At 33.3% G+C, this 17,044-nt stretch overlaps 1 protein-coding gene across 1 annotated transcript; it reads right to left on the reverse strand.

The window, feature by feature from the left end:
* Positions 1-1,934: 1,934 nt before the first annotated feature.
* Positions 1,935-13,191, reverse strand: LOC130648940 (uncharacterized). The gene is made up of 3 exons (XM_057455080.1): positions 12,578-13,191; positions 12,403-12,468; positions 1,935-5,561 (listed from the first exon to the last, which is right to left on the reverse strand). The coding sequence occupies exons 2-3, from the start codon at positions 12,455-12,457 to the stop codon at positions 2,425-2,427; spliced, it is 3,192 nt and encodes a 1,063-aa protein (XP_057311063.1). The 5' UTR covers positions 12,458-12,468; positions 12,578-13,191; the 3' UTR covers positions 1,935-2,424.
* Between the last annotated feature and the right edge of the window lie 3,853 nt (positions 13,192-17,044).

Consider the following 17,044-nt stretch of genomic DNA (forward strand, 5'->3'; position numbering starts at 1 on the left):
GAACAATATCTTATTTTTCACAGCTTTTGTAACGTCTCCACCTCCATTAGTTACAACAGCCGTTAAAAAATGATCTTTTATTATCGGGGAATTTAGATTGCGTATTAGCGACTGCGACACAGGCCGTTTAACGGTTTACTAATCACCACGATAGTGCAGGATTCATTCTATAGACATACACGGTTTTTACTCAAAGAAGAGGTAGTCGCTAACATGCAACCTTTTAATTTTATATACCACATATAGTAAAGTAAATCTGGTGGCGATTCCGTGTACGGTTCTTGACTATCGATCATTTTTCTTCAGGCAGTAGTGGAACTCTGGGTCTAAGTTTGGAATGTTGTTACTTATCTCTTAAGACTTGGGCAGCAGCAGGACAACCAAGAATTTTATGTTTTTATTCTCAACATTCCACTGACAGTTACGACACCCCATCTTTCTGCCAATATGTACGCTCATTTTTGCAATAATGAAGTCACTCTAGATAGTTTTCTTGTTGTTTTTCAGTGGTATCTTTTTCCGTAGGATGTGTCAAGAGGAAATGTAGCGTTTTATTTAAAAATTCCTAAAAACACTTACCTATAAAACGAAAAAACAAGAAAACTATGTTCCGCGCCGTGTCTTAAAACGAGTAATAAATAGTTCCCGAAATTGAAAATTGAAAAGTTTGATTATCGCGATTTTGGACTTAAAAATACATAGTTTAATTTTGCTGCTTATCAACAGTTGACAACCCGGGCGTGCAATATTTATCACATCATCTTAAGCTGAAACAATTTCTTTGACAGTGTTATGGGAACGCGCATTCCAAAAACATCATGTTCCCGAAATTGAAAATACGGATTTTGTCTCGTTTTAGAGGTAAACGAGACACGCTTGACATGTATTACATATATAACACTAGCGAGGATGTCCAGGTAACCATTTTTGCTCATTGATGTCTCAACATCGTGTTGCAAAAGAAGATAAAGCTATAGATCGTGCTGTCACGAAAACGGTTTTCGGTGCTGTTTAAAAGAGCAACGAAGACTTGCCTTGTTATACTTGCAGAGGACATTCTGCTCTCCAAAAAAACTGTATTTTGTAGATAGATAAGTGATGTTGTTGATGAAATTAGGTGAATTAAATGCGTTTTAGTCAACATATCAAGGGCTTGCTCTCAGGGTCTATACCAGCGTTTGACGGGGGTTTGGTAGGCGAAATAAATACTGATGTTCCCGAAATTGTAAACAGTCCACGGATACCACAAAGACATAAAATCATTTTAAATATTAATTCACACAGAACAACAATTACGTTCTAATTCAAAATAACCCAACCAACCCGAGTTTTAATTGCCCAAGCTGTATTTACAGATAAAAATAGTTGTTCCCTTGATTTTAATTTCGGGAACGTAGTGTCCAATTCATGAATCTGCAAATAAATAAATAAATAAATAAATAAATAAATAAATAAATAAATAAATAAATAAATAAATAAATAAATAAATAAATAAATAAATAAATAAATACTTAGGCTAGAAATAATGCCTCTTTCAAACATTTTGCATTTCGCAAATACAAGACTAGTATAAACTTTAAAGTCATTCTACCATTACAATGTGTTAAAAAACAATTCTTATGACTGTTGTTTGAAAGTGTTTGGCAAGATAAGTGTTTAAAATACTCTTTGAAACTAATCTCCATTAAGCGAATTTTGGTCGGTCGGGCTCTAGCGATTAGGATGTGCGCATACGCATAAGGTTGTTTACGTAAAACTACGTAACATGAGCTGTTCGTTGAGATCGCCAAAGGAGTTGAAACAGTTTGAACTTTTTCAGCGATCGTTTGCGATTTTTGACGTCACATATCTTTGACAGTCAATCAGAATCAAAATTATAAAATTATACTCCAAAAAATGTGCTAAAATATTTTTTTACTGAAGAAAATCCACGTTTTCACTTTAAACTTTTGTCGCTCATCTTACGTCGCTATGGCATATAGAAATTTAATAGCCGCTTTTCCTCCGGATTCGCTAGAGCCCGAGCAACCAAAATTTGCCTAATGGATATCAACCTTAACGCACTCGCACGGTAGATAATTCTTGGAATAGATGAGCTTTTGTTTTACTCTCAGATATAGTTTTGTTCTGAACTCAAGTTTATTTTTTGCTTGTTTTATTACCTTCATCCTTATTACATAATCCTTAATACAGCAAAATTGAGTAGTGTGACAACAGCTTTTAATAATAGATTTTGCATCGTGTTGACTTCAAACCTACAGAACTTCCTTTCTTACTTGGTATGTACTAAATCATGCAGGCCGCATATGCATAAATATTATAAACGCGTGCTATATGCACGCGTTTATAATATTTCCTTTCATCGTTACTTTGGAACATTACAAATAAAAATAGTCCTTTAAACAGTATAATTACATTGTATTGTTAGCAGCTACACATTTCAGACCATTTAACTTTTCTTATACATTTCCTAATTCTCCAAATAATCTTTTTAACTGCAACATATGATAAAATAATCAAAACTACCAATGGTGGTAGTGATAAAGCAATATTTTTAACCCAAATAAAAACAAGATTGATAAGATCGAAACCGGGTAACCTTGAAAGATCATGCATGTAATCCAAGGCCCAAATTAAATCAAAAATATTGAGCAACAGTAAAATGGACAACGATAGTGTTTCCATTCTGTTAAGGGCGTTGCTATGAAATGGACTTTTATACCAGTGATGCAGTAGGAAAACTAAAAGTGTGGGGAAAGTGGTTAGCATTCTGAATACTGGATTGATGATGCATATACACAAGGCAGACAAGATTAGACGTCGAATCAAGACAACAACCTCCCAGTTTATGACACTCTCTTCAGACGTACTTTTTCGATATGGTTTAGTAAACAACTCCAAGATGCTATCCTTTTCCTTCTTGTTGTCAGGAATTTCAGTGGCATCAAAGTCAAAACCCGTCTTTCTTTTCAATATGTACTGATAACTTGCATATGGAGGAAAGGAAAAGCAGATGTAAAATTGTGTAACAGATACCTTCCCTTTCTCCAGCATCTTTACCGACATATATGTCGTGAAAGGAAATGGCACAATCCAAATGCAGAAGAACACCATAATAAGATATTGCCACCATGAATAACAAACAACATCACCTTGTATGTACAAATAATGTGTGTCGTTTATATTGACGCAATTCATCATTTTTATACAGAATGATGATATTCCTGTGTAACCAAGCAATGCCAGTTGAATTAGGCACGATCTAATTTTTATTTGAAAATAGGGCTCATGCCTTGTCCACATAAAGAAACATCTTTTTGAACAAAAATGTAATGTAAAAAGTAATGTAATTGCTGTAGGAAAGGCAGCTGTTTGGATAAATTCCTTGCCAATAGTTGTGAGATTTTCCCTGGCACATATATTTAAGAACTTCGTTGAAATAAATTCAAAGTTAAGTGCAGATGTAATCGCTTTTCTAAACTCGCTTAAAATATCTGATTTTCTCTGATCGTGTTGTTTGATTCGAAGCAACCTTTCAATCTGATAAAAGAAGAATACAATCGTCGTAACGCCTGCGATGTTTCTTGACATGTTTGAATATCTAGGTCTTAAAGAGAGCACATTTGTTGAATGGTTGATGTTATCGTTTTCTTCATCTTTTTGAGATACACAGCCCTCACTGTTCTCAATCAAGGGTTGCATTAAATCGCCAGTGGTGTCTGGTTTACTCTTAACGCCTCTTATATACTTCAGAACAAACAAGAATATGTCCTTGTAGTAAAGAAAGAGAACTGAATAAATAATTATATAGAGCAAGTACAGGACCCAAAACAAATGTTTCCAACAACTTCTTTTTGTAATACACCTACCATCGAAGTAATTGACTCTAGAACCAGATTTACACGAACCACATAAAACTCCATATCTGTTAATATTGCAGGTATTATAGGACGTGCATTTAGTACCATAAGATGAGCAGCAATAGGATGAAGGACAAGGTATGAATATTATATCAGATTTATCCGATGACAGATATCCCCAAAAATTACCACGACTGACTACTCCGTTGTCACATATTGCACCAGATGGACATCTTTGACACTTTGCGTTAAGATTTAATGCTGTTAGGTTTTCATGTTTATATTTTATTTCGATACTTCCATTATTAATTGAATATGTGTCCTTCCTACATCTGACACAGCGTAGATTAGAAATCCAATTCTCTTCCTTATCTTTCACAAATATTGCTACAGCATTATGGTTCTCAGGGCATTTAAATTTGAAAAAATCACTTGCAGATCTTTTCTTTCTGATGCAACCTTTATCACACGAAAAGCCATCTGCTATCGGCCAATCAAACAGTGTTGACGCGATTTTCATGCAGACATTAAGTAAACTTGTCTCCACTGTTGAATAGATTATAATACCAGCACTTGATGGAAATTTGGGTTCTACCAAGAAAGTAACGTTTCGCATCTTTACTTCTGCTTTTATTTGTTGCTTGCCGGTATATAAACTTCCGCCTAACATTATGGCGGAGTTTGAGATAAATCGGGAATTCGCGATAAGAAGATACAACATGCCCATCACGTAGTAGATTGCTCCTCCATTCGTAGCCGTATTATTGAAGAAATAACATTTTGATATCAGACACTTGCTACCTCTTAAATATAAAGCACCTCCATTGTAACCAGTGTTACTTGTGAAGCTTGAACGTGTCACCGTAACTGAAAGAGCATTTTCTATTTTCAATGCAGTGGCAATATAACCATTAAACTCAGAATGTTTTATATAAATTGATGAGCAATACAAGAGTTCCAACGCATTTCCATTTTTTTTTGTATTAATAAATTTAGTATTAATTATCCATATTTTTTTGCTATTACTAGCAGATGGGATGCATGAAATAGCAACCCCACCGTTATTTCTAAATAAGCTATCTCTTATTTGAATATCACAGACATATGCTCCGTGTATTGAGAGCAGTGAAAAGTCACGTGTGTGCTCATGTATAGTGGTGTTAATGATATTTATTTTCAAGTATTTAGTTTCGTCAAAAGCCAAAGTTGAATCAACAAAAGTACTGTTAAATATTTCCACGGCTATATTTTTTTGTATTTCATTCATGAGAGTTCGAAGAAATCGCAATGAACTTTCAACAAGACACTGTTTTACCTGGACCGTTATATTAGATACGATGGAGACCAATGGTGCGTCGTAAAATCGAATTCCATATATGGTTAAAATACATTCCTGTTTGCAATGAAAGACAGTATGTTGAAGTTCATATGATGGTTTTAGTTTTTTATATACCGAAACAGTCGGACGAACATTTCCAGTGTTTGTGATCGTAATTTCTCGTTCAAGTAGGAACGTTTTATTAATCAGATACTTGTAAGGATTTACCACATCATTACCTCCATCTAATCGAATGACAATTTTTAACTTGGAGATTTTGTTTTCAAGAACGTACTGCAACGAGCGGCAAGGTAATATTACTTGATGTCCACAATTCTTATGATCGTTGCCATTGAGTTTTGAAACAAAAATGTCAGATGAATCTAAATTAATAAAAAAAAATTAAAGAAATACCAATTACCAAATAGCCATGGTAGCCTTGTGATCACTAAAAAAATCATTTTTCTTTTTATGAGTACCTTGGACTCGTATCTGATTAATGGTTGATGATTTAAATTCTTTTCTTATGTTATTTAAATAAATATTTTTTATCATTTCATATTTTTACGATATTAAAAAGTTTATATCTTATGTATTAATACGCTACTTTTGTCGGTCTTTCTGTCAGAGGCGCCCGCCCTTTTCCGAAGAAACCCAAAATTAGCTCCATCGTTTCAATGCTGAAGACTTTATTTTTGTTGATTTCGCGTTGTGGCAAGAAATTTAAAAAATGACTGATTAAAATAGCAGGAAACGAGCGTGAGTAACTTCAATTTTTCAAATAAATTCATAAATAATTTAAGGAGCTATTTTTCAGTGTTGAATTTACAAAAAGTAGAGATAGGCTAACTATCACTTTTGTTTTAAAGCTAAATTTTATTGGATCATTGAATTGCTCATTAAGCAATAGATGATTCATGTAACTGGAACTGACTGTACAGTCAATAAGGGATATCTGGATTTTTTACAAGATGGAATTATGCAGATATGGTATAGAGGTAGCGCACTAGCCTTGTAATCATTAGGTATCGAGTACGAGTCCCCACTCCGGTGCGTTTTAAATGTAGTGTTGTCAGCCCATTTAGTGCCATCTACCTACCGCTAACCGACTTGTGTGGCAGGCAAGCAAGTAAAAGCAATGCTATACGTATCTCTGGCGGTAATGTAACATATTTTCAGTCGGAGGGGAGGAAGAGATGGAATCCCCAAGGACGGTAAAACTTCCCGGTACTTATTTACTTACTTACTCACTTACTTATGAAGAATCAAACACTAAATTTTATTTATCGTTTCTTTACAATATAAGTACAAGTCAGAAAGTACCCGCGGCCTTTTTGACAGGGCTTAACTTTGGCGCGGAATGTAACTGAGTGCAGAAATTTTGTGACTTTTCCTATTTTATATTGGGGCTTGTAAAGCAAAAAAAAAATTGTACTTTCTATTTAATTTTACGGACGTGGGATATTTTCAGTCGTAAACTTTAACAAGTCTGACATACATGTATGTTTATGTACGTTCGTTACCGGATGGTTAGCTTAGCTTAGTAAATGTTGCTAAGGAGATATAGGTGTCCTAGGGATGGCCTATTTTAGATATGTATGAAGTTATTTATAATTCTAATGACGTTATCAAATATTTTTTATCTGGTATCTGTTTGTGTTAAGACTTTCTACACGTATGTCAAGTTTTATCACGTGAGCCCGAGATTTACCTTTATCTTAGTTTTTGCCTAACTACCAGGGAACGTGCTAATGATCAACTTTTTATATTAATTTTGTCCTTTCTAGTAAGTGTAAAAATATCAGTTTATTTACTTTGTACAAATGCACTGTTTTTTAAAACATTACAAAAACATTACAAAGAAGTGTAAAACGGGTCAAGAGAATTAGCAAAAAATATCTTCCAAATTGTTTCATCATAGTTTTAAGAAAAAGAGTGGTGACAAACAATGGTCTATTGTTTATGGTTTTACAAGCGTATGAAACACACTAGCACCCAGTTCTCCGATCCTGCACAGAAGTTCAGAAAGGCGAATTTTTAACTGTTGTTTGGACTTTATGTTTGGGTTTATTTGTTGCAACTGTTGCTATACCTCGTGAAAATTGTGCTGTAATTGGATGCCCTGCATCAACGGTAAACAACGAGCTCAGTAGTTTTAAAGTTTCACTACCGAATACTAATGTAAGCAAAAAGAAAACTTCAGTATGATCACAAAAGATTAGGTCATTGATGTTAGGCTGAAAAAACGCATCGCAACATTTAAATAAAATAAATCCGAACGTCATTTTTCTCCAGAACAAATCTAGGTTAATACAGCTTACAGATGTTTAAAAAAGGAGAGTTATCTCATCTCAATCTTAAATGTTACACAACTCTATCACGAAGACCTAGAATGTGGCTTGAAATTTGTTCACAAGTGATCATGACCAACTGACACTTTTCCCTGTAATGAAAATCTGTCTTGTCTGTCGCTCAAGTCCTTAGTGAAACCGTTGGTAGTGTTTTGAATGAATTCGATTCACCTGAGGCGACTAAAACAGCACAGTTTTTTCTCATGATGGATGAATTTGTTGATTGTTTGAACGTGTATAACATTGTTGGACATGTGTTGAATGCCATTCTTGACACCGAGTCTGTTGATGATGTACGTTTTGCAAGGTTGAATGATTTCCTTTCCTATTTTACATGTTTAAAAATATATTATCATCATTATATCATCATTTTTTTAAAAAATAACACTCACATATTCTAATAATATGTTTTAAGCTGGCAAAACTAATATTTAACATCATTTTCATGTGTGGTTATAACAACAATCGTTGTGGAAGTTTTTTTAATTTTATTTCTTGAAGTTAATCAATCAGTGTTCCATGTCTATGTTGCTTGATTTCTCTATTTTATTTCTTACTGATCTTTTTTTACAACCTTGTAACTGTTACGTATAACTGTTGCACCCAAAAACTTCGAGCTCTTGTATACAAAGTAAGAATATGTTCCAAAACTTTCAAACGGACTTCTTTGCGGACATTTAGATCCACAGTATAACAAACACTATTAAAGTTTGACAATATACAGCAGTTTTTAAGGATATCTTACGATTTCATGATATTTCAAAGTTGTGCTAAAGTTTTCACATTCTCGAAAAACATTTTGTGTATTATTCAATCTCCACAATCCACCTTTATCCTGTATATTGATTAGTGTCTGCGAATTGTCACAGTCAACTTTGCACGCCTGTAAATTTAAAATAACCTGCTTGTTGTAATCGGTACACTTCTTTGAGAAATGGAACTTTGTGTGAGACTTATGTACAAAAAATCCAGCTACAAATTATTGAAAACTTTTAGCTCATTTTTAGAAATCGGAAAAACAGTATCAGGAAGGGACACCATAACTTTTTTGGTTCCTGAGAGATGAATTAAAATGTGATTAGCAACTTCAGTTAATAAAATGTTGATTAAAGTCACATCTTTAAATTTAAATGATATAACTTGATGGAAAATACATAAATCCAATAAGTTAAGTCTGTAAAATGTTTAAAATTGAGAATAATTTTCACCCTTGCAACCTAGGTTGTTTGTTTAAATTGAAACTCTCAAGCTGTGCTAATAAATGCTAACGTCAATATAACGTTCTTTCCTTATATTTCGCCGCCTCGTTGGCGGTGACGTCCAATATTCCGTAATTATTAGCAAGTGCGACTAGCGCATTCTAAATGCTGCTTGATAAACCTAGGTATATGCAGTATTTGCATTTTCGCAAACACCCAGCTGCAGCGTGTTTCCGACTTTTAAAAAATGGCGAAAAAACTACAGTCGTAACAATATTTTTGACAAGAGTCGAAACTGTAGAAGAAACTACTCTACACTATATAATTCGAATTTCCTGATACCTAAAAAAAATTCTTTAACAAACACTTCTAAGTAACTTCTAATGAGTAAATGCGGTACAGTCAATTTTAACAAAAACCAGTACCAACAAAACAAAACAAAACACGAAGTTTGCTCTAATCGGTTCTTGAATTGTTAAATTTGATAGCCAGAAGTTTTTCAGTTGCGAGAATATACGAGCATAAAAGCCAAATCACGTAAAAGCCAAATATACTAATTTTTTGTCACGGTCCTTTGAATTTTGTCAGGACTTTGTGACAATGTACACAACGAGAAAACATCATGTAACCGCTGTTTGTAGTTATTATTCTATTTCGTCTTTTTATTGATTTCCGCCAGCGCCACGTGGGGCGGAATCTTTAAAATCGCCGGATGGAAGATAGATATATTATATATATATATATATATATATATATATATATATATATATATATATATAGATAGATAGAGACAGCACAGAGCCTGAACGCTGCACAGCCAGTGGTACAGATACTAGCTATGGAAAATGGAGGCAAATTAGCTTCTAACTTTACTGATTTCAGATAGAAAAGCAACTAGAATTTGTTTGTCTAACTATTAAATTCTCTTCTTAAAGCTTACTTCCCACTTCAAAACAACTAAATATCACTCATATATAGCATTAGTATTTTTTGTCAAGATCAGGTTAAATTTAAAATATTTTTAAGTGATTACCAATTAAATATGGAAGGGGGGATTGACGCAAGTGGAGAAAAATACAATGTTTAAGTTTACATTACGTTTTTTACAATATACCAATTTTTTTTTGTTCAATACTAAGGCTGTCCTTACATGTTCGTTTGCCGTTTTCCTGACTTATAATTTTATTGCAGCTTTGAGGCATGCATAATGTAAACGTTGCACCGGCTGACGTTGAAATATCAAAATAAATTGTTTTTAGCTAGATGTTTGCATTATGCGTTAAAAAATTAACTCCAATTAGAGCACATGCTTATCGCAAATTAACACCAGATGGAAACCAAGCTTTATTGGCAAATATTTCTAGACCAATGAGAAAGCAAAAAACTGGGGCGAGGGGTAAGCTAGAGCTTAATATATTTAGTTATGGACTGATGCTATCATCAGAAGATGTTGTCAGTTAAATTGTTACTTTATTTTTTATAAAACTTTAACTTGTTTTTAAAATAGACTAATGTTTTTGCAGCTGACCGCTACACAACAGTCACACCAAACATTGGCACCATCTTTACTAAGTTGAACTACGTGAGCATAAATACAATGAATTAATACCGATCATTTTAAACAAATATGGCAGCTGTTTAAAGTGTGTTATTGCGGGGTGCTCTGTTGTTTTTGTTATTCATTTGTTGAAAGATTTGCTTGCAACATTTTTATTTATACTTCTAACTTTAGAGAAAATTAATTTGAGTAAGTACAATTTAATTCTTTGGGTCGTGAATCAGTGAAATACCGGAAATATAAACAGAATGTTAAAAAATATTACATCAAACTTTTTGTAGTCTGCAAAAAAATGTGTAGGTTTTTCAGAAAATGGTAAACGAATAAGTTTTTAAGGAAAACCTAATCTATATAACTAGTCGGTAGCCCGTGAATACATTCACGGGTTCGTCGTTGTTTATTAATGCATTTTGTGTGTCTCGCTACTGGTGTTACCATTTTGCGTGACAGACAGACATATACGGGTATTATAATATAGATAATAGATAATACAAAAGTTGTGTCCGTCTGTGCCCAGCAAAGTGAATATTATTTTTGAAACCCTCAAAAAACTGAACCGTGGTACCTCAACCCATTTCGGAATTAAAACGTTGATGACGTCATCACAAGTCTATTCATTTTCAGGTGATCTTGATCATATCCTCTGCGAAGGGAACAAAGTTGTACACGAGCCTAGGTTACACAAGCCAGTACTTAAGTGCAAGTGACCTCCCAAATAGTTTGACTGTTGATAACGAGGTCATACAAATACAAGTTTAGAAAATATTTCTCATATTGTTATAGATAATAGCACTACTTTACGTACATTTGATAATTCATCACATTCCGATAAAGGGCAAGGAATATAAACTATAAAGTTGTTTAATATTGTGAAAATTCCAGGTGCAATACTTTTTTAAAATGACGAAGAAAACGTTTCAAAAGAGTGCTGTTAGTTTTCTACTTCTATATCGTAAAAATTCACTTAATCGAGATGAGTCATTATACCTTATTCAACATTTTTTGGGAAACGAAATCGTTGATGTTATACTCGGAGATTTTAATGTAAATGCATTTAGTGACGGAAACTATTTCCTTGATTTTCTCACTGAATATAAACAAGTTGTAACCTCTCCAGCTCATATATCCGGTTCACTTATTGACCACATCTATGTCCATACGAATGTTCTAAACATCTTTGAAGTTGATACGCTCGTCAAAAATGTATATGTCAGTGATCATGACACAGTCAGGCTTAAACTTTCTCTAACATGATGTTTATGAAATCTTCTAGAAGGGCTACTTCAAATCAATTTCGTCCTCAGAACGACAGATATTTACGTTGGGTTTACTTTATTGTTTTCTTTTTGTTTTAAACTTTGGTTGCATTGAGATAACAGGCATGGCGTTTTTTTTCTCTGAGGATAGTCTCGCACTATATACTTATTATCTATGCTGATGGCGGAAATCTTCAAGCCATCGGGCTTTTTGTTTTTTTTTGTCACATTGTATTTAAACTTCTTGTGATTTTCTTTTAAATTGTTGGGCAACAAAACAGTGTCTTGAAGTACTACAAAAATGAACCAATAAGCTGTATTTGTTTGAAAATGAGAGAAAAAGAAAAAGCAAGTATTTTGGGGTGAACTTTAGCCAACCTTGAGTACTCAATACGAAAAATTTTCTTCCTCTTCCTTGGGCCTCCTTATGTACTGAACTTCTTTAGTCCCTCCCCTTTCACCCAACACACATCTGAAAGTGAGGGTTGGGTGAAATAATTAGTTACACTAAATTCGAATAATGGCTTATGTGCTAATTTACCAGGATATATTTCACTACTTCATTCGCATTTTCATTGCATCAGTGTGTCCAAGAGAAATATAAACAACCTTTAATAACCACTCTATTTATTTTACTGTTTTTGCAAATTTCCTAAATACAGCCTTTTTTGTAAAAAAAATTTTTATCAAAACAATGCACAACTCTAGTTCGATTTTTTATTTTTCATACCTAATCGGTATAGATAATGTAAAATAAATGATCAAAATATAAGAATAAATAAACCTGGAGCCGAGTTTCTCATCGTTAAAAAAAAAGAGTGTTACAAATTTTAAAAGTTATTTGAAAATACAATACTAACCTGTTATTGAAAGTCGTAAAACCAAAACAACAATCAAAAATACAGAACAAGTCATAGTTTTAACTTCTAAGAAAGAAAAATTAAGATGGATACATAGCAATCTTTTTAATTATACATTACATTAAACAGATTTTTACAGCAACATGGTGAAATATATACATGCTTGCAAGACTTCAAGTTTCTCTGTCATATGATACTTATGATGTTTATTTTTTTTTCAAACTGTGTATAGCCCTCCTTCGCATTGTCCTAATATAGAGTTTCGAGCTAGCTCATTTCTTTAAAAACAAAAATCTTTACATAAATAATACAATACTTCATTTCTCATATTCAAATTAAAGGTGCAATACAAAAGAACGAAGTTTAAATAATAAGTCCAACAGATTCACCATGGCCGACTAAAAAGTACATTCGATTTGTAGCAGTTACCTCACAAAAGGTAAAGGCAAAATTTGGTGGGTATAGACTCTCTTTTCTCTTTGTGCAACGCCTTAGGATATTACTAATCAGTTCCAGTCCCCTATTTTATATTGTTTGGGTAAAACTGTAATTTCCCACATTTTTTACATAGTAAAATTGTTATATATTTTACAGATCTTACAAAAATGGTAAAACTTTCATTTCCACGTTTGGAAAATCAAAATATTAAACAAATTAAGTTATTTGTTGTGTCTTACAACATCTTGAATTTAAGAATTATATAAAAAGGAATAAAAGAGCTACATAATGTGTAATATAAAATTTTAATCTTTTAACATTATTTATTATTACTTGCAATTATTTACCCAGCCTGTTCAGTTCACATTGGCACTGTTATCCACAAGAATCCTGCGAAAGGGGCTCTAGTGCATTTAAATCTCTTATTTGAGCTACGAAAGTCGTGCAAGAACGTCAACCTTTCAACTAGACAACTACCTAAGATATCAGTACTATACTCCTTTGCTAAGCAGGACGGATAGATTCACGTTTTTATATTCCACATGGCTACAAGTATCACCGAAAGACAACGCGACGTACAATACAGTACAATAATCGATGCTTAGTGATTTTATTTTATTTGCATTATTTCTGGGTAATACTATTATTAGTTTGTTGTTACAATCGCACGAATGAGCGTGTGTGTTAAAGCGCACGAATGAGCGTTTGTGTGACGGAGCACCAATATGACGCAAGAAACTGTCGCAGTTGTGTCTTTTTTATTGACTCAAGCAAGTTTATCTTTAAACAACTTTGTTACTTAATGAAACAAACTTTATCGTTACAGTACATTTATACAATATCCATCACTCTTCAATGAAGTTAGTAAACCGAAAATCTACAAAGTTAAGCTGCATGTTGTTGTTACTTCTCCCCTTGCTCCCTCTCCTTGCTTCTCCCATTGCTTCCTCCCTTCCAACACCTATCCTAAGAAAAAATGAGAAGGAGGTCGCAGGAATTAGTGAGATGCTTAGGCTCAATGTAACAATGTAATTATCACATCACCATAGAGTTCAAAAATCCAACCAAACTTATACATAAAAAATTCTTTAAAGGAGAAACTTATGGATACTTTTCAAGACTCAAGTTTTTTTCACCGCAAAAAATAATAATAGAATCCTGATTCTTTTAAACAGTAATGGTTGTAGACTTTTGATTATTCTTATTATGAGAAAAAAAGAAAAAATATAATTGTTGCCATACGCCAAAATGTTCTCTCCAAATGAAGTGATTTTAGAATTAGATTTTTTGCGAAATTCGTCCCAAAATTAAAATTCGCGAAATTTGACGCCGCAAAGCTTTTTGACCGCGACAGTTCTTTGCCCCTAAAGTACAATTATTATTAACAACGGACACTTCCAAACCTGAATTTTGTGACGCGACTGATTTAAATTTAAACGAGTGTTATAATTTGCAACAGTCATAATAAACCCTTGTGATCCCTAAAACGCGCATTTCCGCTTTTTGCCATTAGATTGCTTTAAAGTATGATTATTAAGACTAAGCCAATGTATTAGAGTTTTTTATTAGTAGCAAGAATAAGCTAGCAAACTTTAGAGGCCAGTCAACTTTTAAAGCAAGGAATGATTCTTTTAATCAGATTTTTATTGAAAAGGAACTGAAATCTCTAAAACGAAATAAATCTGTTGGATGTGATGATCTACCTTCAGGAAAATAAAAGACGGTGGTCCATAAGCGTTTTTAAAAAAATATCGTTCAATGTAGAACTGGTACACAATGAATGAAAAGTTGTAAAACTTGCACCCATACAAAAGAGATAATAGAGACCAATTTCTTTCTTCCCTTTACTCTTCAAAATTTTAAAAAAAGGCAGCGCATAAACAGACCACCGAATATCTTGAATGTAGTTGTCTTCTTTCAGAACGTCAGCTTGGTTACAGGAAAAGGAGATCGACAGAATTAGCTATGATATTTTTGATAGACAATATACGAAAAGCTGTAGATAACGAAACCATTGGTTGTGTATAATGCATTGATTTATCCAAAGCCTTTGACACTTATGTACTCCATTTACTTGTTTAACAGAAAGCAGTTTTGCATTGTTGGGTATTTTCATGCCATTTAAATGATGCTTTGGCATCAATCCAATGTGTCACAGCCTCAGAAAATAGTTTTCTTTTGGAAATTTTGTCTCCAAAGAAAACACATAGAAAGAAAACACATAGAAGACAAAAACATCCATCTGAAATAGGTGAATAACATAGCCAGGAATACTTTCTGAGCCATTCCAGCCTAAATGATCTTCTATTTCTTTTTGGAAAAGGGAGTGAGTGTTCAGACTTAAACACATTTTTAATTATGTCATAGTTTTTCACTAGAAAGAGATTTAGCCTTCTCTCTGTAACCAGCCACATCTTAAAGAGATCTACTCTCATTGTCATTGAAGATATGATTTTTTGTGACGAGACTATGATATTGTTTTAATGTCTCATTGGATAAAATATAGTATTTGAAATTGTTGAAGTTTTAAAATTTATAGAAGTTGTAGAAGTTAAAGCATTGCTAAAATTATTATTTTCATCAGTTAAATTAATCATGAGGTAAGTTATTTCCAATATTTTTTTTAATAAAATTTCATCATTATTGATATGAAAGTCAGGTTTCTTTATATTTATTCATAGTGCCAAACTCAAGTTTTGTTTGAATTTTAAAAGGGAAATTTTCTGCTTTATGCAGGCTGTAATAGAAAAATGCGACTTCCGTTTAAGAAGGCTGCAACCTGAAACAAGGAGAACGTAGTAATTTGGTTTGAAGTCTACACCAGACTTAACAATACATTCATAATAAAATAAAATTTTACCTGATCTTCATAATGTAAAATAGATGGGCGTGGGAATATAGCTACACTGTGTAAAGAGAGTTCAAAACCATAACAAGTCGAACTGTGGGTAAAACAGATTAATTTTTCTTTTTATACCGGCAAGTATTGACAGAAAAGGCAACCATGTCTTGGGGGTACAGTTGTTGATTGCTTCTGCTTAAGCTGCTTCCTCAGAAGAAAAGGTTTTGCCATAAACAATATGGGACAGGGAAAATCTGAATAAACTATTTAGGTACAATAATATTTACCTTTTAAAAGCAAATTGAAAACAATTATGCTTGGAATAAAAGGACGGATGCCAGAAAATTTCTATGGATATCAAGATTTTCAAAACATTATCGAGAGAATTATCACCTACTAACAATTGTGAACTTTAGAGACAGTCTCCTGATGGATAATTGGATCTAAAAATAACATATTTTACCCTGACCTTCCACTCAAAAAAACTTGGTTTGCTAATAGCCATTCTAAGAGTTGTTTATTTTCATCACCGACCTTACTTATCCAGATGTCAAGTTCGTGGTTCTAATAACAACACAACTATTAATTGAAAAAGAACTCCTCCACAATGAGAAAAAATCTGTTCAACGAGCTTATATTACAAAAACAATTAGCCAGCCAGGATAGCTAATTGAATCTTTTTGTATTCATTTTTAATAGTCTGTTGTGAAAAAGTTCTCCCTCAACAACTAGCTTTTCGTAGCTAATATACGGCAAACCTTTAAAATAAGTTAGGTGTGCTGAAAAGCTTCTCACCTTAAAGCAATCATTTCTTCATCTTCACACCTCGCCTCAGCTGGAATTTATTTACCAACCAAGGAATAATTCTCCAGAAAAAAAAAATGTCCGAGAATGAACACTTTCTTTTCTTCTTTTTGTATTTCACGAAGAGATTCAACATTAGCACACCTTAAATCAGCAACCACTCGCATTAACATGTTGGCAGTAGCCATAATAGTCAGAAAGAATCAAGCCAAAAGGCGTGAGTCTTTGACTGATCTTGACGGATCGGAGTTAAAAAAAATAACCCAACAGGTTATGAGTAACCACGAAGTACAGAACCTAAATTTCCTACGCTGGCTATAGACCACATATTGCTAGACTACGCATAGAGTGTGGAAATTACGTCGCGATTTTGACGTCACATGCCCGAAAGGGAGATGGGGAGGATTGCGGGTCATAGCTATTTGTTTTTTGACTGACTGATGTATTGATTAATTACAATGAATCAGTCAAAATCTGTAAGTTATAATATGCAACCCTTTCAGTCTATATGGTAGCGACGTCACAACTTTGAGGTCAACATCGCCATAGGCGAAATGG

Source organism: Hydractinia symbiolongicarpus, chromosome 7 (genome assembly GCF_029227915.1).
Source record: "Hydractinia symbiolongicarpus strain clone_291-10 chromosome 7, HSymV2.1, whole genome shotgun sequence".
In the NCBI taxonomy this organism is placed as follows: Eukaryota; Metazoa; Cnidaria; class Hydrozoa; order Anthoathecata; family Hydractiniidae; genus Hydractinia; species Hydractinia symbiolongicarpus.

Coding starts and splice junctions, on each gene's coding strand:
- LOC130648940 (XM_057455080.1), bottom strand. CDS start 12,457: ATGACTTGTTCTGTATTTTTGATTGTTGTTTTGGTTTTACGACTTTCA. Junction 5,562..12,402: donor TTTACGACTTTCAATAACAG/GTTAGTATTGTA, acceptor TTATTAATTTAG/ATTCATCTGACATTTTTGTT.